This window comes from Ursus arctos, unplaced genomic scaffold, assembly GCF_023065955.2.
Source record: "Ursus arctos isolate Adak ecotype North America unplaced genomic scaffold, UrsArc2.0 scaffold_2, whole genome shotgun sequence".
NCBI lineage: Eukaryota > Metazoa > Chordata > Mammalia > Carnivora > Ursidae > Ursus > Ursus arctos.
This window is the reverse complement of record NW_026622874.1, coordinates 29,010,666-29,036,575: the sequence shown is the minus strand read 5'-3', so window position 1 is coordinate 29,036,575 and position 25,910 is coordinate 29,010,666. Positions and strand designations below refer to the sequence as shown.

Here is a 25,910-nt window from a genome sequence, read left to right as displayed (position 1 = left end):
CAGACCTCTAAAATGCCTGGGGGGCGGGGGACACTTCCCTAAGAAAAAGGAGGCTCCCGAGGAGTAGCCAATATGAATACTTATATGAAGTCAGCAAGTTGGTCACCCCTGGGAGGGGCTGGGTTCTCTTTCTTTTCTTACTTTCCTCTTTTTAACATCTGCATTTACAACAAAGCATCTTCCTTCTGTTCCCATTTCTTGTGCCCTTTATGATGGCGTGGCTCTGCCCTCCACAACTCCCTTGGTCCAGGGGAAAAAGAGAATTGGAAGAGGATGGGGAGTCCTCTGCCATTTTGCTTTTCTCGCTAGGGCCACCTTCAACTTGTCTTGGTTCTGCTTTTCCTGAAATAATAGTTAGACGGGACTTTTGAAAGGAAATTGCTCTCCTCGTCTGCCAATATATTTGTTTTTTTAAAAAACTAGGGGACAGATTTCCCCATTCTATTGTGATTCAGACTAACATAAAGTGAAATTGTCCTCTGATCCTATGCCTACTTATGGAATGGGGAGGTGGCCCAGGAGTGCACAGAGCAGACAGGAAAACCAGCCTGGAAAAGAACATTTCCCATGAGAGTCCAGCACGGGCGGGGGTGTTGACCAAGATGGGGGGCTACCCAAAGCAGAAGACAAGCACGAGTCAGGCCTAGCATGACTATCCCTTCCTGACCCAGCTGGGGTGGCAGGAAGTCCCACTGGCCTTTGTTCTGCAGACCCCCAGAGGTGCCTCCTGCATCGAGCACGGTTATGGCCACAGGGACGATGACCAGAAGGGGAAAACAAGACCCAGGAGCCACAAAACAGCCTGAAACAAAAGGAGGTCTCTCCAGGACTAGGAAACATATGGTATTTCCAAATTCCAAGAACTTGGCAAAAGAAGAGATCATAACCATCTTTATTATCCAAATTCTAAAGGAAATAATTCTGCACAACACGGAACCTACTAGCTGCCAAAGTGGATTGAGGTGACTCCTGAGGGTGGCCTCCCTGCCTGGATCCGCTCAGGGCTCTGAGAGGCTCCCGCGGGAGCGTCGTGCTGAGCCGTCTGCTGAGGACACGGCCAGGAGCTCCGAGGAGGTGACCTGGCCACAGGTCCCCCTGGACACAGAAGCGGAGGGAACCCGCCTAACCCCAGGTGTGAAAAAGACCAAGGCTCCTCCGTCGGCAGAGGAAGACGATCCCTGGGCTTCATCGGGGCAGGCAGCCGGCTACAGGGTCCGGCCGTGGCACTGGCACCAAGTTCATGGGGCACAGCAGCAGCGGGCACATCTTCTCGTGCTCCTTGAGTGCCTCGCTCAGGTGCCGGAGCTCTTCCGTCAGCTTCCCGATCTCTCTCCGTAGCAAAGTGTTCTCTTGCTCCAGGCACTCATACTCCTGGACAGAGACACGGAATGGGTGAGCCTGGTGCTGCAACCACGTCCCTCCCCCGGTACTCCCAGGGACAGCTTCCTCCCTAACCGCGCCCCCTTCCACCACTCGGCTTGATTGGTTCATGTTTCTCTCCTCCCACCAGGATGAAAGGTCCAGGAGGGCAGGGCTGTGCTTTTGGAATCAACTTGATTGAGAAATGATTTACATCAAATAAAACACTCCTGTCTTAAGGGTCTCATTCAATGAGTTTTGGCAAATGTCAACGAGGATCAAGAGAACATTCCCGTCGCTCCTAAAAGTTCCCTCGTGCCCCTGTGCAGCCTGCCTACCCTCCCCCACCTGCTGAGTGGCTTTCTGAAGATCTCTGTTGGGGTCACCGCTGTGGGCCCCACACTTGGAACAGGGCCTGGAACATAATACACGTTTGCTGACCGTGTGAGTAAATGATTGAAAGTATCCCTTGCCTTGGCTCCATCCCAACACTCATCTGTGAAGTTTCCACTATATCCAAGTTGGCAGAGCCTTACACCTGGAGGGGCTCATAGAAACCCCCAGACTCACCCACACAATGCCTGAAACCAGACCTCCAACTTGTGCTGGGCACTGTTCTTCAAAGGACTGTCCCTGCCATTTCTGAGCTGCTCTATTAGAAAGCCTCTCTTTGCACTGATACAAAATCTCTTGCCCCTTCAAACCCACCTATTGGGCTTGGTTCCACGTTATGGAACCACATAGAGTCAATTCAATACTTTTTCAACATCGCAGTTCTTGAAATATTAGGAGACAGCCCCATACCACTTCCCCTTAGGTATTCTCTGAGCTCAACTGTCTCAGGTCTCCTGAGTTCCTTGGGTTTTAGGACTTCTGCCCTCTTGGAGGTCATCACTCTTATCTGCCAGGATTTCTCTGAAAAAGTGGCATTCCCAAAGTGCAGTGCGTGATTCTGGGGATCGCCTAACCATGCCCAGGGAGATGCATGGAGGTGGCCTGCCCTGGGGCTGGACCCAAGCCTGCAGCCACCTCTCCCTGGGGATTCTCCCCGAGCTTGCAGAGAAGTGCAAGCTTTGTCTGCCTCTGCTGCGTCTCTGTCTATATTTGGACGATGACTGATGTTCTGGAGATTAAGGGTGGGCTCTACAGCCACTTCTCCTGACTTTCACTCTGTTCACTTGGGCATCTTCCAGCCGAGCAAAATCTTTTGCTTAACGTGTCAGCTCACGGATCATGATACTACACAGCTATAAGGTGTCCATTAACTTGATAAGTAGGTCTTCCTTTTCTTCCTCCAAGTCATTGATAAGTTCTACAGTACTTGGCCAATGGCAGAGCCCTAGGGCATGCCAATAGAGATCTTCTCGAAGCTGACAATCTTATTTAAATCTTGCTGCAATTTTGTTTACCATGCATTTCCTGAGGTGGGGATCCAACCTTATTATTATCCATCAAATCTTTTCTCTTACTAGTAAAATTTTTAAAATATCACTAAAAAGTCTGATCTTTTTACAGGCCTCTAAAGCGCATGCAAATTCTCAGCTCTGCCCCTTTGTTAATGCTGTTCTTTTCCACTGGATTACCTTCCTCCTTTTCTGTGTGAGCCCAGCTCAAGTCCACCACCTCCAGGAAGGCTTCCCTGATCACGGTACCTAATGGAACCACAACCTTCATTATGTGTTTTATTCAATCTTGTATCATATTCAATCTTACTTCCACTAAATAAGATCGCTCCCCAAAGATCAGAAATGTATAGCACCTAGGAGCCTCTGCTACCCTCTCCTATAGCCCCGCCTGATGAACCACTGGTGACTCCTCTGCCTCCTTCTCTCACCCGCTTCCTTCCCTCCCTGCCTCTAGGCACCAGAGGGGCTGCACGCAGAGGCCTCCTGAGCCTTCCCCGGCAGGCCCTCAGGGTGGTCTAGAATACTCTCCAAGGCAGCAAGCTGCACCCTTTCCCCCGGCAGGGTGTCCCGGGTCAGTCTGGCTTCACTAATGCATGGGCCCCATTCCACCGCCAGCCCACAACTCCTCACGCTCTCTGCTGGCCGCTGACAAGCTCTAGTCCTGCAGCCCGAATTCCATCTGCAGCACAGTAACAAGCCCTCCATGGGCAAGGGGAGGGTGTGGATGGGAAGACAGGCTGCCTGCAGCAGCGGGATGATGGGCTGCAGCTCTGTGGAGTGTATGTACACACATGCACACACACACACACACACACACACACACACTCTCTCTCCCCTGCAACTAGAAATACCTTCACGTCCCAGTAAAATGGAGAATAAATGTGAATGGTTCCAATGAGTTTCCAAAAAACAGGAAAGTCTCTTGCTGTGGCAGAATATTCCATTTCCATATTACCTTGTTTGCCCTCCTGTATTTATTGAATTTTGTGGCAGGACTCCGTGAGCTTCTGAGCTTTATCTCTGGAAGCCATGAGGGGCCACGCTGCCTAACGTCCTCCTGAGGTACCACCGCGTCCCCGAAACCCCGGCCCAGCAGGCTCCTCATCTGCCTTCTCTGTGGGGACTTTCTCTTCTGGGATTTGACTTTTACTCATAAACCTGCTAAGGGACTTTGATGGAGCTGAGGGAATAAAAAGGACAGAAGAAGTCAAGATCTTCCAGGGAAGCCAGCTCAACAAAGATAAAAAGGAGGAGCTGGGGCGGGTGGAGAGGAGGTGAGAGGACATGGGGATCCAAGGGGAAAGAATAAGACCCACTTCACACTGAGAAGAAGGTACTTGGACTTGACATACGTGAAAAATAAGCAAGAACGCTAGGCCCTTTGTTATCTCCAAAGAGATGATCCGTTTAGCTCAAACCTTGCTGATTTTTGAGTCTTGCGCCCCATGAGGGTTGGAGGTCACTGTGCTGCCTCCCTGGTATTTGCCAGGACACAGTCACAAAGCAGAGACCTACACATTATGGGGGGCGAAATCACTGCACGTCCCAGTTCTGCCTCAGAAATGAAGCTGTCTCGGGCAGTGACTCTTACCTGCAGCAATTCTGGCCGTCCCCAGGGCACTGTCTGGAGACAGCTGGGTTGTCACAACTGTCTACGTCATCCAGTGGGCAGAGGCCAGGGGTGCTGCTCAACAGCCTACACCACACAGGACACCCCTCCCCCCCAAACAAGGAATTACCTGGCCCCAAATGTCAACAGTGCCGAAGTTAAGAAACCCTGGTCTGGGCATCTCAGAGAGGCTGACTGAGGGCATCCAGGGTCCAGGATGAAAAACTGGCAAGCAAGCTAATGTGGGTCCCAGGGACCAGAGATGATAGGGAAGGCAGAAAGGAAATAAGGGGGTGGAAAAGGCCATCAGGAGGGCCCAGCCACACACAGACCCCATTTTACAAGCGGAGAAAGTGAAACTCTGAGAGGTGCGGTGACTTTTCCAAGGGCATGCTGGCTTGGAACCTGATTTCAAGGTCAACTGCAACGCTCGAGCCAGGAAGTAATTCTGCTTTCACTTGGCATGCCTGGCCCCAAATTTCCCCGCGGTGGTTACCAGCAGTAAAGGGCTGTAAGCGCTCAGATTTTACAATAAGCCTATTCCCAAGCCCTACGCTGATCTTCCCAGCAGAAGAATTGTGTCATCAGGGAGGGCCGTACAAACTGGTGTCATCATCAGTTTCTGAACCAAGGGGGGAACGACACGAAGCCTTCTCTTAGAACACGAACATCTGAAGAAGCCGTGACAACACAGACCACAACCGAACGGCCCAAGAAATCTGTCAGTTGGTGACATTTGGGGTTCCTGAGGATGGCATCACTGCCTTCCTTTTCTGACTCAACGTTCTTTCTCAGTCTTACACCTTGGGCTGCCTGGCTCGAACCGGTCTGACCCACTTCTGAGACGCCTTTCAGCCTGCTGTAGAGAGCTGGACTCTTCACGCGGGTCCCTATTTGTGGATGTGGACTCAGGCGTGTGCCTGATGTTTAGAGATGAATAGGGGCTGAAATCCCCATGAGAGGTATAAGCGCCTTGACAGGATGATTTGAAAAGCCACGGTGAGCGCTGAGGTACACAGACACGCGTCAGGAACAGCTTCTCAGCACCACACTCGGGTTTCCAGCAACCACCTCCCTGAGGGGAAAACTCAGACTGAAGAGTGACCCCAGCCTCTCTCTGGCATGGCCTGCTCAGGCTCTCCAGGCCCTGTCCTCTAGGGAGGCCCTGCCCATATGGACTGACATCCCCCACACACACAGGTGGAGAACTGGGAGGGGCGGGAGGTGGCCCAGAGGCTTCTAGGAGCTGGGACTGGAGGAGGTTTCTCAGGGAAATGGAGGTAAGAGAGGCTCAAGCTGGTGAACAAGGTGGAAATTCCAAACAAACTCTAAAGAGTCCTCTTGGTGGTATTTAAGAAAGGCAAATAAGAGATCTGGAATTCCTTTGAGATCTGCATCAACGCGACCCCACAGGATGGGATAGAGAAAGGACTGAGTACAGCCCTTCTCATGGGCTAAGCTCCCCAGGGAGTGGCGGCAGCCCCTGCTACCAGGTGGGAGCTTTCTGCACCCCTTAGTGTCTCTGAGAAAGCGGACCTGATCCCAGGTTTGAGGAGGTTGCTGAGAACTGTGTCTGGCTCTCACTTGCCCCATCCTTGATGGGGCCTGGAGACCGAGGGGGGGCCTGAAGGGCTTTTCTGCCGTAACCCAGAGCAGCGTGCTAGGCGCTCTGCCCTCAACTCACTCCCTGGAGCACAGTAAAACTATTCTTCACCACGTTTTTAAACTAGACACCCCACCCTCAATAAGCAGATTTTCCCCCAAAGTTTAAAAAAATACTCAATTTTTTTTTTTTACTATTTTTTTTTCTCTCTCGGCCCTGCAGAACATAGATCCCCATAACTGTGATGCCCTCCCTGGAAGGAGGTGAGGAATTAACAGCAGAGCTATTATTCATGTGCTACCTTTCGGCCCAGAGATGACATTCTTGTTGTACTGCAGGACTGGGATGTATTTCCGCTTTCCTGAACCAGCCATCTGCTCCCCCACACGCTCTTGTGATCAATAACACTAGTATGTAGCTAGTGACGGTAAAGGTGTGGCCTACAGCTTTGGGGTCTGTATATAGATGGAGCCACTGTCCTGGCCTCCTGGACACTGTGTTTCTCAACAAGACTGGCCGTGATGAGGTGATCTGCCCGTAGTGGGTAAACCTGATCTACTCTCCTGGCAGAGAAGGGAGTGTTCTCCCATGGAGGGACTGGGTTTCCGATCTATTAGCCCCATTTCCCAAAAGAGCACCTGGCATAAATGGTCATGCAACACAGAGTATGGACAGCAGAAGAAGCTAGGAACCCTACAGAAAGGCCCCCCACCCTAGTTCTAAGAGGGATCAGGTCGGAGTAAATGTGGTACCATCCCTAACTTTCCCAGGCACCTGACTCATTTGGGTATCAGGTCCAACAATGACAGATACTGAGAGAAACCCATCTTTTTTGACATTGTAGTATTTGTTACCTTCTGAGGTAGGCAGAGTAAGGGTCCCCCAAAGATGTCCCAAAGGTGTCTACAACCAACCTCTGGAACCTGTGAATATGTTACCTTATGTGGCAAAAGAAAGACCTTGCAGATGTGATTAAGAATCAACTTGGGAGGGGAGGGGGGCGGGGGACTGGGATAGACCGGTGATGGGTAGTAAGGAGGGCACGTATTGCATGGTGCACTGGGTGTTATACGCAAGTAATGAATCATCGAACTTTACATCGGAAACCGGGGATGTACTGTATGGTGACTAACATAATATAATAAAAAAACATTTAAAAAAAATCAACTTGGGGAGAGTGTCCTGGATTATGCAGGTGGACCCAATGTAATCGCAAGGATCTTAGTGAAAGAAGTCAAGAGTCAGAGGAGATGTGACAATGGAACAGTGTCAGAGTAACATGGCATGAAAAAGACTTATCTAGCCAGTGCTGGCTTTGAAGATGGAAGGGGACCACAAGCCAGGGAACACAAAAGCCTCTAGAAGCCAGAAAAGGGAAGGAAATGGATTCTTCTCTAGAGCCTCTGGAAAGAATGCAGCCCTCCTGACACTTTGATTTTAGCCCCGCGAGACCCATTCCAGACACCTGACTTCCAAAATTGTAAGATAATAAATCTGTGGTGTTTGAAACCACCAAATTTGTCATAATGTATTACAGAGTCCATAAGAAATGAATATACTTTCCTTGAAAACTCCTATGCTTCCAAAAATAGGAATGAGATCTTACTCCTCTGTGACTCAGCAGCAAGACCTTGCCCACGGTGGTGCTGACAAACATTTGTGTAATGAATCTACCCCGTCTTGCTCTGTGGAAGGTCTTGTCCACATCATTTAGCCACCACCACACACATAATCACTTGGGACTTACAACTGAGTGTCCCCTAGTGTTTTCTTACATTAATGCACATGGCTTGGATGAGAAGCTTCTTGAGGGGAAGGGCCCTGGCTGTCCAACTGGCACATGGGGTCTGAGTGCAGGGCCATGCACTGACGGAGCCACAAGTGCCCTCCTGGGTTATCCGGTAACGTAAGGCTAGAACCAGCACTGCTTCAGGAGCAAGGGGGAAGGAAGAAAGGAGGCAAAGGACATTCCAGCTCTCCTGTGGAAAGTTCACAGGACCAACTCAGGCTGAGAAGGACCTTCTCTGATCCGCATCTGAAGACCCTATCTCTTTTTAGGGCCCAGCCTTCCTACTCCCAGGAAAGAGTCTGATATTTGTAATTTATAGCCCACTGTGAATTTCTATCAGTGGGTCACCTCTCCCTAGAGTATGTGCATCCTAAATCTGTTCTCAGTTCACTGCAAGAGGGTTTTCAGAGATTGTTTTTCCCCCTCATAACACCTCAGTATCTGCTACACGGTCAAGGCCCCCAGATTTGCCTTGCTAAGACAAGCTATGACAAGACAGCAGGCAGCGAAGGGCTAAATTAAAATCCTGTTATTCATACCAACCCTGTCTAAAGATGAGAGTTCACAACCGTCACCAGTTCTTTGCACAAACACCTGGATGCCTTTGAGGCCAGTGCCTGATACGGGGCAGTTCCCACGTCCTGGCTGTGAGATTATGTGGGATTATGCATAAGGGTAGAGGAAAATGGAAGAGTTGAGGGAAAATCCCAGGTTCCTGATGTGCGTGATGAGAAAGGTGGTTAGCTCCATGAACTCAGGTTGAAGACAGTGAGAAGAGAGAGTCTCAGGGTAAACACACATATCGCGGCCAAGTCGCATCCAGCAGCCTGCAGCAGACCCGCCTGCAGACATCCCCGCAGACACTGGCGATATGGGGTTGGGGGTCTGGAACTGAGGTCTTTTGCCTAGAGTCATCAATGTGGGGAGCTAATGCTGAAAGAACAGATTAATAGATCATGTCTTCTGGGGTGGGAAGGAAAAAGGGCAGAGTCCGAAAGCCTGGTCAACACCAAAACTTAAGAGAACTGACAGAGGAAGAGAAGGTAGCAAAGAAACTGAGAAGAAAGGTGGTTAGAAGGGTCAAGTGGGAAATGTGGTCTTTTAGAAGCTAAAGACCTTGAAAGGTCTCAGGAAGGGGGAAGGGTCAACGGTGTCAAATGTTCCAGCAAGGTCACGGTTGATGAGTCTAGAAAGAAGCCCCTGGATCACGCAGTGCCAAGGAACTAGCGGTCTCCGTGGGCGCAGCTCCTGCAGGAAGGGGGTGGTGGGGGTGGGGGGTGCACGTGCGCCCGTGCCCGCGTACGGTCATGTGCGTGAATGCGTGCGCATGCGTGCTGGGTGGGGAGGGGGGCAGAAACGCTAGCTCAGAGGACTGGGGGATAAATGGCATTGCACCCCTGGGACAGCAGATTGCTCTGGAAGGAGCAGGGAAGGGAGGAAGGAAAGGAAATAAATGGGGCAGTAGCGTGAATAGGAATTGGGATCCAGAAGAGGTTTAGTTTCATTCTGTTTTGATTTATAATGCAAGGACCTTGAGAGTGAGGAACAACCAGCGGGTGACGGAGAGAGATAGCAGTGAAGAATCAGAACACTGGGCTGAAAGGACGCAGTGAAATGAGACGTACGTGTCCAAACTGGTGGTGACCGGAACATGACCTTGGGGCCACCACCACGGTGTGAGGGCGGAGGATGGCTCCTGTCCGTGGCCCTAATGTGGCTCTGCCCCAACCACAGGCTCACCTCGTGGAGTTTGTCAGCCTTCTGGGTCTGCTTCTTCCGACTTCTCTGAGCAGCAACTCGGTTTTTTTCTCTCCTCCGGACCTTCCGGTCATCATCCTCTGGGCTCTAGGGGGGAAATGTCTGGTTAGGTGCACTGTCGGGGCGCCTTGCTTCCCCCTCCTCTGCCCTGTCTCTTTCCTCAGCATTGCTTCACCATTTTATTGGCAGTCCCGGCAGTGCTTGCTGCGACATGGGTGGGACAGCAGTAGCCCCTTGTTCAGCCGTGTGCCCTGCGTGGCCGAGTTTAGCTGTTCATCCCCATGACCCCCCTGAGAAACGTGTGGTGTGACTGCCATTTAAAAGATGAGGATAAGAAACTCAGAGAGGGTAAGGAACTTGCTCCAGGTATCACAGCTAGTAAGTGGGTAAATGGGAAGTGGAACTCAGGTCTGTTGGACTCCAAACCAACATTCATAAACCTCTACCCCACAGGGTGTGTGCCTGAAGAGGTGCGGTGTCAACGTCCATCTGAGAACAGGGAAGGCAGAGGACATGTGCTATCTGGAACTTGCTGCGTGCCAGGCCTTACACCACCACATGCAAACAGGTACTTTTGATACTGCGTGCAAATATTACATTGGTAACTAATTGCAACCACACAACTGTACCAACACACCAAATGATCTTAAACATCACCTCATTTGAACAATGCTTCATGGACATTTTGTTTCACAGGTCAGAGTGAATCAGAAAGCAAACTGATGATGTGTCTTGAAAGCTCTCAGCTTTATATGAGATTTAACCAAACCTAGTCGAATCCTTCAAGAGTTATCCTGAAACAGACAGGCTAAAAAAATGTACCTACCAAGGTAAAAAAAATTCAGTTATAGAAAAAACATGGAGAAGTAGAGAGTATTTGCTTTCCAGAGCCCTGTGAGAAGGTACCAAAGGGGCGGGGATGGGGTACACTACCTTTAACAGTTTAAAAGCCAAGAGGTTAGTCGGATACAAACACAGGAAAGTTACTCAATTATTAACATTAATGGAAAGCAAATATTGACAATATAAAATAATGGGTAATTTCAGTTATTATATCTGGTCTTGTATTCCAAATACAAGGGACACTTATCTTCTCCCCAAGTTCAGGTGGGTAAAGAATTTTCAGTTTGTGGAAGAATATAAGCCTATAGAAGGAGACAGATAAATAACACATATATAAATAATATAACAAATGGATGTGGTCTGGAAGTAATGCTTAAGGGAACAGACACAGGTGTTAAAAAGTAGTTTTTTAGAGGCAAAGAAGTCTTGGTTAACATAACCAGAATACCACAGCAGTGTATAGAACTTTAGCTTTAGAAATACACAGCCACTGGTTTTGTCTCTTACTGTCAATATAGCCTGGGGAAAATGGCTTAAAGTCTCTGAATGTTCAATTTTCTCTTTTATTGTAAGTGTGAGTCATTCATTCTTTCAATAAGTATTAACTGAGTACCTGCCATGTGCCAGGCACTGTTTTAGGCACTGGGGATGCATGCCCTGAACAACTCATCGGTAATCACTGCAGAAATAATTCTAACGGCTTAATGGATACGCTAAAATGGGATTTTATCCTAAAGCTCCCAGCACATGGTGTGCCCTTAGTAACCTCTGTGGGGGTTGCTATTTTTTGAGTCTCCCATAGTGCTTGTCACTAAATCATGCCTTTTTGTAAGAAGTCATAGGGCCCAAGGAAGCAACTTTCATCCTGCCCTCTGGAAGCTGACACTCTGAACAGGATTTATCACCTGTCCATCTGGTCACACCTGATAACCCAGCAGTAACATTCAGTCAAAACAGAAAGAGGGGAGCAAAGTGTTAAGATAGTCATAAATTATTAATTGTATCTTAATTAGTCTTCATAAAAATCTTAAGAGGTTATCATATTCATTTTACAGGTGGGGAAATTGAGGCTCAAATACGTTAAGCAAAATTCCCGAGGCCACTCGGCCTGTATGTAATAAAGCCGAGGTCCAAACCCAGAAATGTGTGACTCTCTAGCGTCACCTGATGACACTACATGCCAGGCATCGAATTGGGAAGGGGGGGCATAATGATGAAGACTCCCCACAAAGCCGAGTGGGAAGTTCTCTGATGGCCATCCCCGCGGGCAACTTTATCTCAGTTTCCTGAGTACGCAGTTGTAAATGTTGCCGAGGACAACTCAGAGGGCTGAACGCGGGCCTAGGGGTTTCCACCGGCAGCGGGGTTGGAGTCCTACCACTGCGGGCCCCCACCCCGCACCCTAAGGCTGATGGGTCCCGAGTTCCCCATTCGGACGGTGGATGTTGGGAGTGCCTGGACACGAACGGCCCCTTCGGGCCGAATTTCCCCTCTGAGCACCCTGGCGCCCGGGAAGGGCCACGCGCGCGAGTGGTGGGGTGGTAGCGGGCGCCAGCGCAAGGATGGCGACACCGGGACAGCGCGGATCCCACGTGCGGGGAAGCGTGGTCCGTGCCTGGGCGTCTGCGCCCTCCGATCTCTCCGCTTCCCGGGGCGCAGAAGCCGGGTCACCGTTCCGGACGCCGCGAGCACTGTGCGTGAGTTGGGGACCACCGGGAAGAGGCGCCCGAGGGGTCCCTGGACCCACCCCGCGCCCCCACTCCTGCCGGTCTCTGGCTCCCGCAGCGCCCTTCACCCCAGCACTCAGCGTTCACCACCCCGGAGCCGCAGACCCACCTCCTTGTGCCCCTAGGACCCCAGCCCCGCATGCCCACGGGCCTCCCTGAACCTCTAGTCCACTACCTGCGGCTGCGTCTGGTTCCCGGGCGCCGCGACGCTCCTCTGCAGGACGCTGCCGGCCGCCGGGAGCACTTGCGACATGCCGGGTGCTCCTCCCGCCCGGCCCGCCCCGCCGCGCAGCCTCGCGGAGGAGCGGCCGCGCGGCCCGCCGCGCCCTGCACGCGGGGTGCTGCCTACCGGCACTCTCCGGTCACCCGCATCCTCGCGCCCCCGCACCTGCCGGCCGCCGCCCTCCGCCCCGCCCCCTCGGGCTTCCCGCTCTCCCGGCGCGTGCGGCCGCCGCGCCGCCCGGGTTTCCCCACGCCCGGCCCCGGCCCGCCGGCCTGCGCGTCCCCGAGTCTGCCCGCCCTTCCTTCTCTCACTCCCGCCCCGTTTCCTCCTCTCCCCGCCCTCTCGCCGCACCTCGGGGTCCCAAATCCCACCCCTGTCGCGGCTTTCCGCTGGGCCCCTGCGCTTCGTGGAAGTCACGTGGTGGCTCCGAAACCCCGGAGGGAACGCGAAGCCCCCCCTACAAGAGGCGACGTTGGGGCGGCTAGGGGGGTCAGAGAGACGCAGCGTAGCCTGTGGGGTCTTTCGGCTGCTCTCGGGGAACTCAGGCTGAGAAACACCAGTGGGTGGCTTGGGCGGGGCTGGGGGGTTGTTTCCCGGTCCCATCTCGGCATCTTCCTGCGCACCCGCCCCGCCTCTCCCTAGCGCAGGGGCCACAGTCTCTCGGGACTTTCTTCGGGGCGACCGGTCACCCAGGCGCCACTCTCACTCGTTCCTCGACCCGCGGCTCCCCCGCCTGCGAGGCACAGGCCAGGGGCTGGACAGCCAGCTGCGCACCCTGAGAGGCCCGGCACCCAGGGCCTGTCTGCAGGGGGCATTGCCCTTCTTTCTGCGGACGCGGCGGGGCGGTGGGAGAGCTCGAAGCGGGGCGGCCCCGAGGGTGAATTCCCTCCGTGTGGGTTGGGGAGGAGGAGGTTGTCCTGGGAGCGAATCTGCCTCGGTGGCCGTCACTATTGACAGGTTCGGGTATCGGAACCTCAGATGCTTTTTCTTTTTCAAGATTAAAGTGGCAGATGCTCTGAGTACAAGTTAAAATGCGTGCCTTAATCCCAGACTGGGGACCGGGTAGAGGTACTGGCGCGTTGCCCTCCACCTGCCTGCCAGTGAAAAGCTACAAAGTCAAGTAGTATCGTATTTGGCCTCAGCAAAGATAAAACGAGCGGTTTCGGGTTTGTGGTCTGCATACTGCAAGCCCCGGGAAAGAAAGATAACCGCGAACCTAGATGGGCGGGTGGGAACCAGCACCAGGAGGTCAGATGTGCCTTCCGACTGTGGTCGCTTAAGTCTTGAGGCTCCTGGGCAGCAGCAGGGGATGAGGGGCGGGCACTTCAGGCTCTCAGTCCGGGGCACGTGGCTCTCCGCCAGGATTTAAGACCCTGGCAATAGCTTTGAGCCGCAGCTTGAGTGAACTTATTGCCTGGGCGGGGACAAGAAAATAAGTGGACGATCTTGTCTGTGGGGTCAGGGGCTTCGAGCAACCGACCAGGGGGCTGAGGTGAAAGGCAGCGGGGAGGACTGAAGGTGGGAGCAACCCTTTATCGGAATAGTGCCGTACCCCTACACCATTAGGGCTACACAGCAGAGCCATCTCTACGTTAGGTTATCCGCCTAGATTTATCTTCTCATCTCCCGTTTACCCTTTTCATCATGTTTCATCACTCACGGTTGCCCCGGAGCTATTACTTTTACAAACCGCACAGGTACACAGTGTTCCTAGTACAGCGCTCCCCACACACATACACACGTACACGTGCGCAATAAATTCATTGCAGCAGGTCGACTGAGAGCCCTCAATTCCTGGAAACATAAGGACTCTAGCAAGATAGGAAAACCTCTGGGTCAAGTGGTCTTGAGTTTTCAGAAGTGCTTTCATTCTCCAGTGCTGGTTAGGAAGGGAAAGGGTAAGGTGAAAGCACAGCGGACATTTAGGTGCAGTCCCATCGTGCATTCTGGGTATTGCCACTCTGCTGTTCCCACGCAGCCACACCACACCCTAAGTCCTCTAGGGCTGTACCTTCTCCTTCGCTCCGCACGGAGGCTGGATCCGTGTCCCAGCACACGAGAACTCGTCATATAGGCATAGGCCTACTCTCTTCATTCAGGGGTCTCTTCAAATATAGTTAAAGGAGGAGTCTTGGTTAACTAGTGAGCATTTAAGGAACAGGGCGATTTGACCTACCTACTATGCATCAAAATGAATTGATTAAATAATTAGATACAGAAAATAAAATCAGGGAGATAAAACAGAATTAAATTCTTTATTAAAGCCCTGGGATTAAGCCATCATGGAGAGAATTTTCTAAGACAACATGTGACAGGAGATATCACATTGGAAAGTTCTGAACTGTACAAGAATGCTAAGGTGCTGGGGTGCTTGGATGGCTCAGTTGGTAAGCGTCTGCATTTGGCTCAGGTCATGATCCCAGGGTCCTGGAATTGAGCCCCTCATCGGGCTCCCTGCTTGGCGGGAAGCCTGCTTCTCCCTCTCACGCTCCCCTTGCTTGTGTTCCCTCTCTCGCTGACTCTCTCTGTCAAATAAATAAATAAAATCTTAAAAAAAAAAAAAAAAGAATGCTAAGGTGCTTTAGATAAGAGCATGCCCAGAAATTACAAAGAGATGGGAGAAAACATTCACAATAGCTATGATAAAGGGTTAAAATCTCTACTATTTTTACAGCCCATGAAAAGAAGTAGTAAAAATATTGAGACAGCCTCTCAAAAGTAAACTGCACAAGGGACATGAACTGGCATTTCCCAACAGAGGAAATAATCAAGGAAAACAGATATAGGAGAAAAATATATGTTAGAATAATAAACATTTAAAAATATTAAATTAACAAAATAAAAAGTATCAAATATTGGTGAGAGTGTGGTGAAATTGCTGCTTTCATATTTCATTGGCATTGTTGTAAATTGGTACAAACTTATTGGAAAGCAAATTTTTTGTCATTTTTAAGAACCATGCAATAATCATCGCTTTTGACTTCATTTTCCTTAGAAAAGTTCTAGAAAATCATCATAAGAAGATCTCTGTAAATACTAGAGAGAAAAATACTATGTGCACTGAAAGCTCATAGTAATATTTTTAAGAATAATAAATTGTAAGCAACATAAATGTCCAATTACAGGGGAATGGCTGACTAAAATATGTTTTAGTCATGGGATAGAACAGTATGCATCTTTAAAATTACAAGCATGCAGACAGATTTGCCGCATGGAAGATTTATTGGATATAAGGTAAAGTGAGAAAAAAATCAGGTTACAAAAAGTGCAAATATAACATGTATAAAAATGCATGTGTAGGGGCGCCTGGGTGGCGCAGTGGTTAAGCGTCTGCCTTCGGCTCAGGGCGTGATCCCGGCGTTCTGGGATCGAGCCCCACATCAGGCTCCTCCGCTAGGAGCCTGCTTCTTCCTCTCCCACTCCCCCTGCTTGTGTTCCCTCTCTCGCTGGCTGTCTCTATCTCTGTCGAATAAATAAATAAAATCTTTAAAAAAAATGCATGCGTAACACTACTGTACTGTATGCTTAAAAAATGGTTAAGATGGTAAATTTTATGCTGTTGTTTTTTACCACAATGACAAAGTGTATGCATATGAGAAAAAATTGGAAGAGAATATAACGAAGTGGTAGCTTTTCTGCTGTGGGGGTCGGATTATAAGTAATTTTCCTTTTCCTTTTTTCCCCCTAATCTTTGGAGAACACTTTATTATGTTAACATCTTAAAACATTTTATATTTACAAGCACTAACTATTGCTCTCCCTGATGCTAAGCTCATTTGTAACACCAGAATGCCAACATCTCTTTGACCAAGTGGGACACTCTAGTAACAGCCCATTTTCTTGCTTTTCTGTAATTTCTTGTTCATTTTATTCCAGGTCAGAAGGAGAAAAAAAAACAGTGAAAGTGAAGGAAAGATAAACAAGAACAGACATTTCAAGTGTCTCCTTTTCTTCTTCTGCCTTTCCTTTGTATCCGTAGTTTTTCTTTTGAACTGGGGGAGAGAAATTACATGGTGTGGCAGTTTCCTATTACTACCACAATGACCCTGGATTATATCTATAGGGACAGGGGAGGAGGTGTAGGAGATTTATAGCTCAGTGATCAAACCCTCTGGTGATTCACTTCATAAGGTGACACTTCTTTATAAAAACAAGTTGCTCAAATGCTAGAAAACCCTGTCACTACTCACTCTCTTTTAGGGAAACTGGCTTTCCAGTAACTATATGTTCCCTGCTCCCGGAAGGTGGTCCTGTGGGCTCTGGTGGGGCTAGAGAAAGGAAAGTGGAAGGCAGAGACCCCTGTGTTGACCAGAAATCAGTCATTATGTCAGGCAATGGACAAAGCAAAGATCCACACCTCAGGGAGTTCACATTCTAGAGGAGAGAGACAAACAATAAAGATGATGTGGTATTTGGGGGGGGAAAATACAGTTTTTAGATGGTGGTGTGTTCTATGGAGAAATATAAAGGAGGGATGAGAAATAGGGAACAGTGAACGAGGGCCAAGCAAGGTTCCCCTGAAGGAGGTGAGAGAGGGGCCGTGGGAATATCTGGGGTGGGGGTGGTCCAAGCTGCATGAACAGCAAATGTGAGAGTCCCCTGGGAGCATACTTGACCATTCCAGAAATATAGGACGCTGGAGTGCAGTGAGGAAGGGCTACATACCAAGAGGTGAGGTCAGAAAGGCAAAGGGGCAGGCTTTTACTCGAAGCGAGATGAGAAAATATTGGACCTTTGAACAGAAGTGTGACATGATCTAACTTTTTATAGGATCTCTTTGGGCAAGGTGTTAAAAACAGTCCAACAGGGGTAAGGAAGAAACAAGAGGCGATGGCAATAATCCAGGAGAGCAGAGATGAGGGCTTGGAAGATGCTGAGAGCAATGGGGGCCAAGACTCATGTGCCAGGAAGTCAATGTGTGTAGGCAATCGTTCTTCACTTGGGCAGGCCCATTTCAAAACCCAGAGGGGGCCCTAGCAATGTGTTCATATGGTGATATGCTGTAATGAAATTTGGAAAAATGGGATATTTTAACTACAATTGGTTAAAACCACTCTCTCTTTTCACCCCAACCTCCCCTCACTCCCTGCATGTCTGATGGTATCGAACTGGCTGTGGGCCAGTTCCTTTGCCAAGGAAGGTTCATCAGAGCTGTACTTCTGTATTGGGATTTATGTGTGTGGTTTGCAGTCACTTCTGTCCAGAGTCATATTATTAGCTAGTTGTATGGCTGCCAGGAATATCCCTACTACCCACCATGCTAACTCACCTGAGAAGGTTCTTTGTACTGAGAAATGAACATTTTCACACCACACGAAATCAATGTGGATGGTGGAGAAAGGTTTGAAATGTATGGCCCCAGAAGCAAATCTATGAAAATTCTCCAGATCATCACACATGCAAAATTGTAAGCAGGGGATTGAGTTCTTGTGTATGTCTAGTCAAAACAGCATCGTCTCCTGCCAGGAATGAAATCAACAATACAACTTATATCATTATAAATATACCTTAAGGGGTTTTTTTCTTTGCTATTTTATAAAGCTTGATTATAACATTTTAATTGCTGTTTGGAAATGTGTTCTGGAATATTTTCAATAAAAGGTAGAAATTACAGACCCCTGATTTGTTCATATATGAAGGGCACCATTTATCATTTCTAAATTTTATTTATGTATTAAAGAACTGAGAGAAAAATATATACAATTAATGAAATGTAAAAAAAAGGTTGTAGATGAGCAATTAAAATCAATGGAAAATTTTCTGACATGAAAAAGCAAACTGTAAAAACAAATTTCAGATTATACTAGAAGCGAAGACATCAGAAGAAAAGAGAAGTGTCAGATGGAAGCAATGAGCAGACTCCTGTATGGTCTGATGATGCAGTAAGCAAGTAGAGCGGACCGTACACACGGTGGGAAAACATTTACCGTTCTTGCTGCTCTCATGTTGAAACACTGGTATTGACGAGGATAATGTGCCGCTGCAGGGAGGACGTCAGTAATGATTGCTTGATGGGTGTCACCAGTTCTAAGAACATTTAGGATGAATCACTGGAACACAAAAGGAACTGCCTTGAAATATTGCAACTCACACATTTAAAAACTTAGAGGTTTTTCCAAATGCGACGATTCTAAAAAGTGGCATTACTAATAATGCGTTGTGAAAGAAGTTATCTGAATATCTTTTAAGTCAAATTTTCATCCACATGGAAAGACTGGATTATCTTTCTACTCCAGTTATAGAAACACTGCATTACAGAAGCACTGTCTTATGAAGAAGAGAACAAAGCGTATGCAGCTCACAATTTTAAGGAAAAAGTGTTATAGAGGTATGTCAGGAGGTAATTAAAAATATGGTATTTTCCTGCTGCTTTTGGTATCAGTTATTTTTTTAATTTGTAATTTATTGTACATTTTTTTAGATGAGAAAATTCCTTTCCTAATGTCAGCCCTGTTGTGTGACAGCCAATGACATTGTAGTAAAGTAAGCAGGTGGCTGGCTAAGAGTCAGCTAGCTGACTTTATAACCTTTGATATTTTTATGATTCTTGGTCACACATGCTAATAAAATCTAGAGTTGACTGAAAAGCATACAAAAGAGAAAGATTTCCCATTACCCACGAACCCAAAAGTGATGACTCTGTTAATATTTTAGCATATTGTGATAGTCAATTTTATGTGTCAACTTTACTGGGCAAAGGGACACCCAGATAGCTGGTAAAACATTATTTCCAGGTGTTTCTGGAAGAGATTAGCATTTGGTTCAGTAGACGAGTGAAAACGATCCTGCTTCACCAATATGGGGATTGTCCAATCCACTGAGGGCCCAAATAGAACAAAAGCGTGAATTCTCTCTCTCTTTTTGAGCTGGGACATCCATTCATCCTCTCCTGCCATTGGATATCAGAGCTCCTGAGCTCTTCAATTTTGGTCCTTCTGACTCTGGGACTACTTAACACCAGCAGCTCCCCACACCAACCCTGACCCCTGGTTCTCAGGCTTTTGGACTCTGACTGAATTATAACACCAGCTTTCCTGGTTCTCCTGCTTGAAGATGGCAGATTATGGGAATTCTCAGACTCCATAGCCATCTGAACAAATTCTTATAATAAGTCTCTGCTATGTATCTCTTTATATATATCCTATTGGTTCTTTTCTCTGTAAAACACTGACCAATACACATATATTACTTCCCCACATTTTTTTAATATGTGTATACACGTATATGTGTTTGCGTACATAAAAGCATACTTCAACCTGCTTTTTCCCTTGAGAACATCATAAACTTCTCTCCATGACAATATGCATCTACATCGTCATTTTAAACAGGCATAACACTCCACTGTAAAGATATACCACAGCTGATCTACATAGCTATTACTTTACTCTGTTCTTTTCAATTTTTCCTTATATGTAAACAACGTTGTTACAAATACCATTGTCTTAGTCAGTGGGGGCTGCCATAACAAAATACCACAGACTGGGTGATTGAAAAAACAAAAATGTATTTCTCACAGTTCTAGAGGCTGGAAAGTCCAAGAACAGGTGCTGATCAGTGAGTTTCTGGTAAAGACTCTCTTCCTGGCTTGTAGATGGCTGCTTTCTCACTGTGTCCTCCCATAGTGGGGAGAGAGAAAGAGAGATGTCTCTCTCTTCCTCTTCTTATAAGTCCACAGTCTTATTAGATGGGGGCCCCACAGTTATGACCTCATTTAACCTTAAGTACCCTCTTAAAGACTCAATCTCCAGCTACAGTCACATTTGGGACTAGGGCTTCAACATATGAATTTGGGGAGGGACACAATACAGTCCATAGCAATCATTGGACTCACATAGTTTCCCACCTCTGTGATTATGGCCTTGGGTTTAATTCCTAGAAATAGAATTGCTAATCAAAAGGAATATACGTACTTTCAAGGTATTCGACCTATGTTGCAAAATGGCCTTACAATTAATAGTCCTGCCAGCAGTGTATGAAAATCCTACTAATTAGGGAACATTTTTAGGTGAACTACTGTTGAGGGTCAGAAGAATTGAACTTGTTTCTCGGGTCACTTGTTGGTCTCCTGGTAAAGAAGAAAAAGAAAAACAGGAACCGATAAATATAAGATGAGGACCTGCCCCAAAGAACATGTCAAGGGTTGTTTTTAGCAACTTCCCTTCCATAGCCCCTTCTAGAAACATCCAGTCCCTGAAGCTGTCTCCTTGGTGCTAGGATTCCCCAAGAGGCATGCAGCCCAAGGTGACGCTCTGGACTCCACAGCCCAGTCCAAAACACATCACACCTCCTCCATCCAAACTTCCCACCCCTCGGGCTTTTCTCTCCCTCACTTCTCAGAGAGGAAACACAAAGACAGCAAGTCAAACCTGGGTATTCATAGTACCTCTACTGAAGGTATTTGCATTTCAAAAGGAAAAGGTATTGATGATGCATTCACCCAAAGGACAAATATCAAATAGTGGAATTGTAGGCTCCCTAACTCTACAAGTGGGAAGATATTCGGAGAATGTGATTTAATCACACTGTGTTAGGCTATTACCCTCTTACTCTTGTGTGTACAATTGGCACTGAAAAAGGACTGACTCTTGATTTCAGCTCAGGTTATGATCTCGGGGTTGTGAGATCGAGCTCATGTCAGGCTCCATTGCTTAAGATTCTCTCTTTCTCTCCCTCTGCCCCTCCCCCCTCTAAAAAGAAAGTTTATGTATATAAAATGTTATCAGCTCCATCATCAGGTATATTCTGAACAGTGAGGACTTCCTTTTCTTTTTCCTCAAGATTTTATTTATTTATTTATTTATTTATTTATTTATTTATTTAAGAGAGAGAGTGAGAGAGAGAGAGCATCAGCAGGGGGAGGGACAGAGGGAGAGGGAGAAGCAGACTCCCTTCTGAGCTGGGAGCCAAAGGTGGGGCTCAATCCCAGGACCCTGAGATCATGACCCCAGCCAGAGGCAGATGCTTAACAGACTGAGCCATCCAGGCTCCCCGAGGACTTACTTTTTGACTAGGTATCCATGAGCACCGAATCTTCCATTGTTGTATAGCTAATAATTGGAAGGCTTGGCCACCAGCTAGCTTTGACTGAGTATATTTCGAACCTCCACTGCCTGCTTACTTCTGGTGCCAACAGCATAGGACACATTCATATCACAATAGCCTCTGCCCTGCGTCTTTGCATGGCAGGCGAGTTGGCACGGTGGGTGCTAAGACTATCCTCGAAGCCATTCCTACACCAGCCTCCTACCGATAATGACTCTACTCCCAAACTAAATGTATACCAACCCAACACCCCTTCGCTGTCTCTCAAAAATGTACACAGTCATCCCAGTGCCACCTGACAGGAGAGGAAATATGCCGGAGAGAAAGCTGGAGTGGAAAGAAACCACAGTCTTAATTAATTGCATTAAAATATCTTAATTAAAATATCTTTCTTTTGCTAATTTTATGAAAATATATAACCAAGTGAACATAGTGCTATGATCCCTTCCCAGGCCTTGGAAAGGTCTACCTGATGGGCTCACACTTTACTGGCTTCAGAGTAAATCCATCTCTGCTTCTATCTCCAGACTTCTCTGGAATTCCTCCCTCCTTTCATTTCCCTCTCCCCCCACATCCGCTTTCACCTGGATGGTAGAATAGCCCTGTAATAGACTTCCTTCTTCTGCTCTCATGGGCCTCCAGCCCAACTAAAAGTGCAAGTTTGCCACATGACTCTTGTATTTAAAACCTTTCCTTGTCACCAGATGTCCTTTGTCACCAGGATGAAGCACACTACTCTTCTTGGCTTCCATGGCTCCCTCCAGCTCTCTGACCTTTTCTTGCTTCTTGAGCCACGTCACCCCTTATGCTCATGTAGTAGGACTGCTTGGGATCCTCCAAACCATGCCAAATGTCCTCCTCTCCCTGTGGCTTTTGTCTTTCTGCTTCCATCTTCTTTTTTTCAAACCTATCCCCTTCCCACCCCTAACTCGGTTGGCTTGATGAACATCGACTCCTCTTCCATGGTATAGCTTAAGCACCTCTCCCTCCATAAAGACTCTCCTTGACAATCAGAATTAGCTACGTATCTTTTTACTCTACTTCTTTATGAAATTCAGAATTTTTTTAATTTACAGAACAAATACATGAATCCACTCTCATTGTAAAAAGGGGAGACTCAACCATTATGGATCGATTGAGTGATCACCACCCCCAATGCCAGTCATTAGTTGGGTGTGTGTCTTTCCAGCTCTTATATATATTAATGCCCCATTCCTCATTTATACATCTTTCTTCCCCTACTAGATAAGAAAACCCAGGAGGGCAAAGACAATGTCTTATTCATCACTCTATCCCCACTCCCCAACCCAGTGCCTGAATGTGGGAATAAACAGCACTAGAAATGAAAGCATTGAAGCACAGAGAGCTTAAGGAACTTGCCCAGGTTATCCAGAAAAGTGGTGGAGTTGGCATTGAACCTCAACTAGAATATGTACTCACTAAAGGTTTAACAGATTAATATATAATGAATACCCACATTGGGGCAGGTATCATTTGGATTAGAAGAGTTGCCCCCAGAGAAGGTCCACCACATACCATCAGAACAGATGTGAGTGTGCTTAATGACTTACATAAGCACCATGGTAGCATACTTCACCAAAAATTAAGTGATTGCTTTTTCTTTTTTCCCCCTCTAATTTTGTTTCCTATGGAAAGACATCTAATAAAAGTGTTTTCACTAGTTATACAATGCTAGTATCTAGGGCAGCCCTAAGTTATAGCATACCATGAGAATTATAATAGCCTAATATCTGAAGAGGTTGCTCATTATTCTCTTTAAAACAATGAGTAAGACATTTGTGACTCGCTTTTTAAAATAATTTCACTCATTTCCTGTACAACCTATCACTATCTACAACTAATTTGTAATTTTCTAGGGGCAGCTCTAATTCTTGTTGTGTCTAACACAGAGCTAGGTTCAGAGTACTAGTCATACATCTGCTGAATGAATAGGCTATGAATGACTTCCACTGACAATGCAGTTGATTTCACTAGAAGGAGAACAATTGCTTTGATATTCCCCCAGACATTCAAGTTGAGTGACTGGGGTTGTTTCAAGAAATCTCTTTTCTCTCTTAACAATCACCCATGCTCTTGGCTTGTTTACAGCTGAAAACGCCTTCGGTTTCTGTAAGAAAGAAGCCCAAAGTCTGCTTCTCAAAAGAATCTGAGCTAGTTCCCTGCTAGGCGTCAGGTACACAAAATTGTATTAACATTTATTCTTGGTTCCTTCTACTCTGTCATCATTGGTTTATCAATGGATTCCTTTTAATTATTTATTACTTTTTAAAATTTATTAATAATATAACAAGCATCTCTAAATCCACCACCTAGGGGCGCCTGGGTGGCTTAGTCAGTTAAGCGTCTGACTTGGGCTCAGGTCATATCTCAGGGTCCTAGGATTGAGCCCCTCATGGGACTGCATGCTCAGTGGGGAGGAGTCTGCTTGTCCCTCCCCTTCTGCTTCACCCCCCCAACTCATGTTCTTTCTCTCTCTCTCTCTCAAATAAATAAATAAAATCTTTTAAAAAATCCGCCACCTAATCCAATAATCAATACACTGACAATCCCTCTCATTCACTTTTTTTTTAAAGATTTTATTTATTTATTTGACAAAGAGAGGCAGCGAGAGAGGAAACACAAGCAAGGGGAGTGTGAGAGGGAGAAGTAGACTTCCCGCCGAGCAGGGAGCCCGATGCGGGGCTCAATTCCAGGACACTGGGATCATGACCTGAGCCGAAGGCAGACGCTTAACAGCTGAGCCACCCGGGCACCCCCTCTCATTCACTTTTATGCTCCTCCCTATTCCATCTTCTTCCCCCTTCACTATCCTAAATTTTGTGTTTATCATTTTTTGGGGTTTTTTACTTAAATTTTTTATTTGGAGAGATTTTAGATTCGCTTGCAATGAGATCCCATGTGCCTTTTAACCAGTTTCCCCCAGTGGTAAAATCTTACAAAACTATGGTACAGTATCCCAACAGATACTAACATTGATACAGTCAAGATATAGAACACTTCCATCACCACAAAGATCATGACCGTTGGCAATACCTGCTATAGTCAAAACCACTGCTATCTCACACTTGGTCCACCCAATGCTTAATCCCTGGCAACCACCGATCTGTTCTGCCTTTCTATAATTTTGTCATTTCAAGAGTGTTGTATAAATGTAATCATACAATATGTAATCTTTTGAGATTGACTTTTTTTCACTCAGCTTAACTCCCTGGAAATTCATTCTGGTTGTTGCCTGTATCAATGGTTCATTTTTGTTGTTGTTATTGGTGAGTAGTATTCTATGGTATGGATGTACCACAGTTCATTTAATCATTCACCCATCGAAGGGCATCTGAGTTGTTTCCAGTTCTTAGCTATTATGAATAAAGCTGCTATAAACATTTGTGTATAGGAATTTGTGTGAACATTAAGTCTTTATTTCTCTGGGAAAATGCTAAAGAGTACAATTCCTGGGTCATAGAGTAGTCAAATGTTTAGTTTTTTAGGAAACTGTTAAAGTGCTTTCCAGAGGGGCTGAATCATTTTAAATTTCCACCAGCAATGTATGAATGATATCATTTCTCAGCATGCTCTCCAGCATTTCACGTTGTTACTATTTTTTTATTTTAGCCATTTTGATAGGTGAGTAGTAATAGTTCATTGTGGCTTAAATATGCTTTTCCCTAATGGTGAATGATGTTGAATATCTTTTCCTGTGTTTGCCATCTGTATATGCTCTTCAATGAAATGTATCTTTTTGTCTTTTGTCCATTTTATAATTGGGTTGTTGTTTGTTGTTTTGCTGTTAAGTTGTGATCTTTACATATTCTAGATACTAGTCCCTTGTCAGATGTATGGTTTGCAAATATTTTCTCCCGCTTTGTAATTTATCTTTTCATCCTTTGAACAGAGTCTTTAGCAGAATAAAATTTTAAATTTTGATGAAGTCCAACTTACCAATTTTTCTTTTTATTAATCATGTTTTTGATATAAAGTCTAAGAACTCTTTGACTAGCCCTAGATCCTAAAAATTCTCTCTTATTCTTTTTCAATTGTTTCATAGTTTTTGCACTGCATTTTATATTTAGGCATGTGATCCCTGTTAATTTCTTTGTAAGGTATGAGTCTTAGTCCAGGTCTTTTTTTTTTTTTTAAGCCTATGGATATCCAACTGTTCCATTTATTGAAAAGACTGTCTTTCCTCCACTGAATTGCTTTTGCGTCACTGTCAAAAATCAACTGAGCATATCTGTGCTCAGTTTTGCACTACTGTCAAAAATCAAATGAGCATATTAGTGTGGGTCTATTTCTGAATTCTTTATTCTGCTCTATTTATACATGTGTCTTTCTGCCAATACCACATAGTCTTGATTACTATACCTATAAAGTGTCTTAAAATTTGATAGACTGATTCCTGCCAGTTTCTCCCTCTTCTTCAAGATTGTATCAGCTATTCTAGTTTCTTTGTCTTTCTATATAAATTTTAGAACAATCTTGTGTATATCTACAAAATCTGGGATTTTTATAGGAATTGCATTAAGCGTGTATATA

The 25,910-nt window shown here is 46.6% G+C and overlaps 1 protein-coding gene across 1 annotated transcript; it reads right to left on the bottom strand.

Annotated features, from left to right (window-relative positions):
- Nucleotides 1-636: 636 nt before the first annotated feature.
- On the bottom strand, nucleotides 637-12,358 carry BATF3 (basic leucine zipper ATF-like transcription factor 3). The gene is made up of 3 exons (XM_026509108.4): nucleotides 12,270-12,358; nucleotides 9,507-9,611; nucleotides 637-1,371 (listed from the first exon to the last, which is right to left on the bottom strand). The coding sequence occupies exons 1-3, from the start codon at nucleotides 12,345-12,347 to the stop codon at nucleotides 1,186-1,188; spliced, it is 369 nt and encodes a 122-aa protein (XP_026364893.1). The 5' UTR covers nucleotides 12,348-12,358; the 3' UTR covers nucleotides 637-1,185.
- Nucleotides 12,359-25,910: the final 13,552 nt, after the last annotated feature.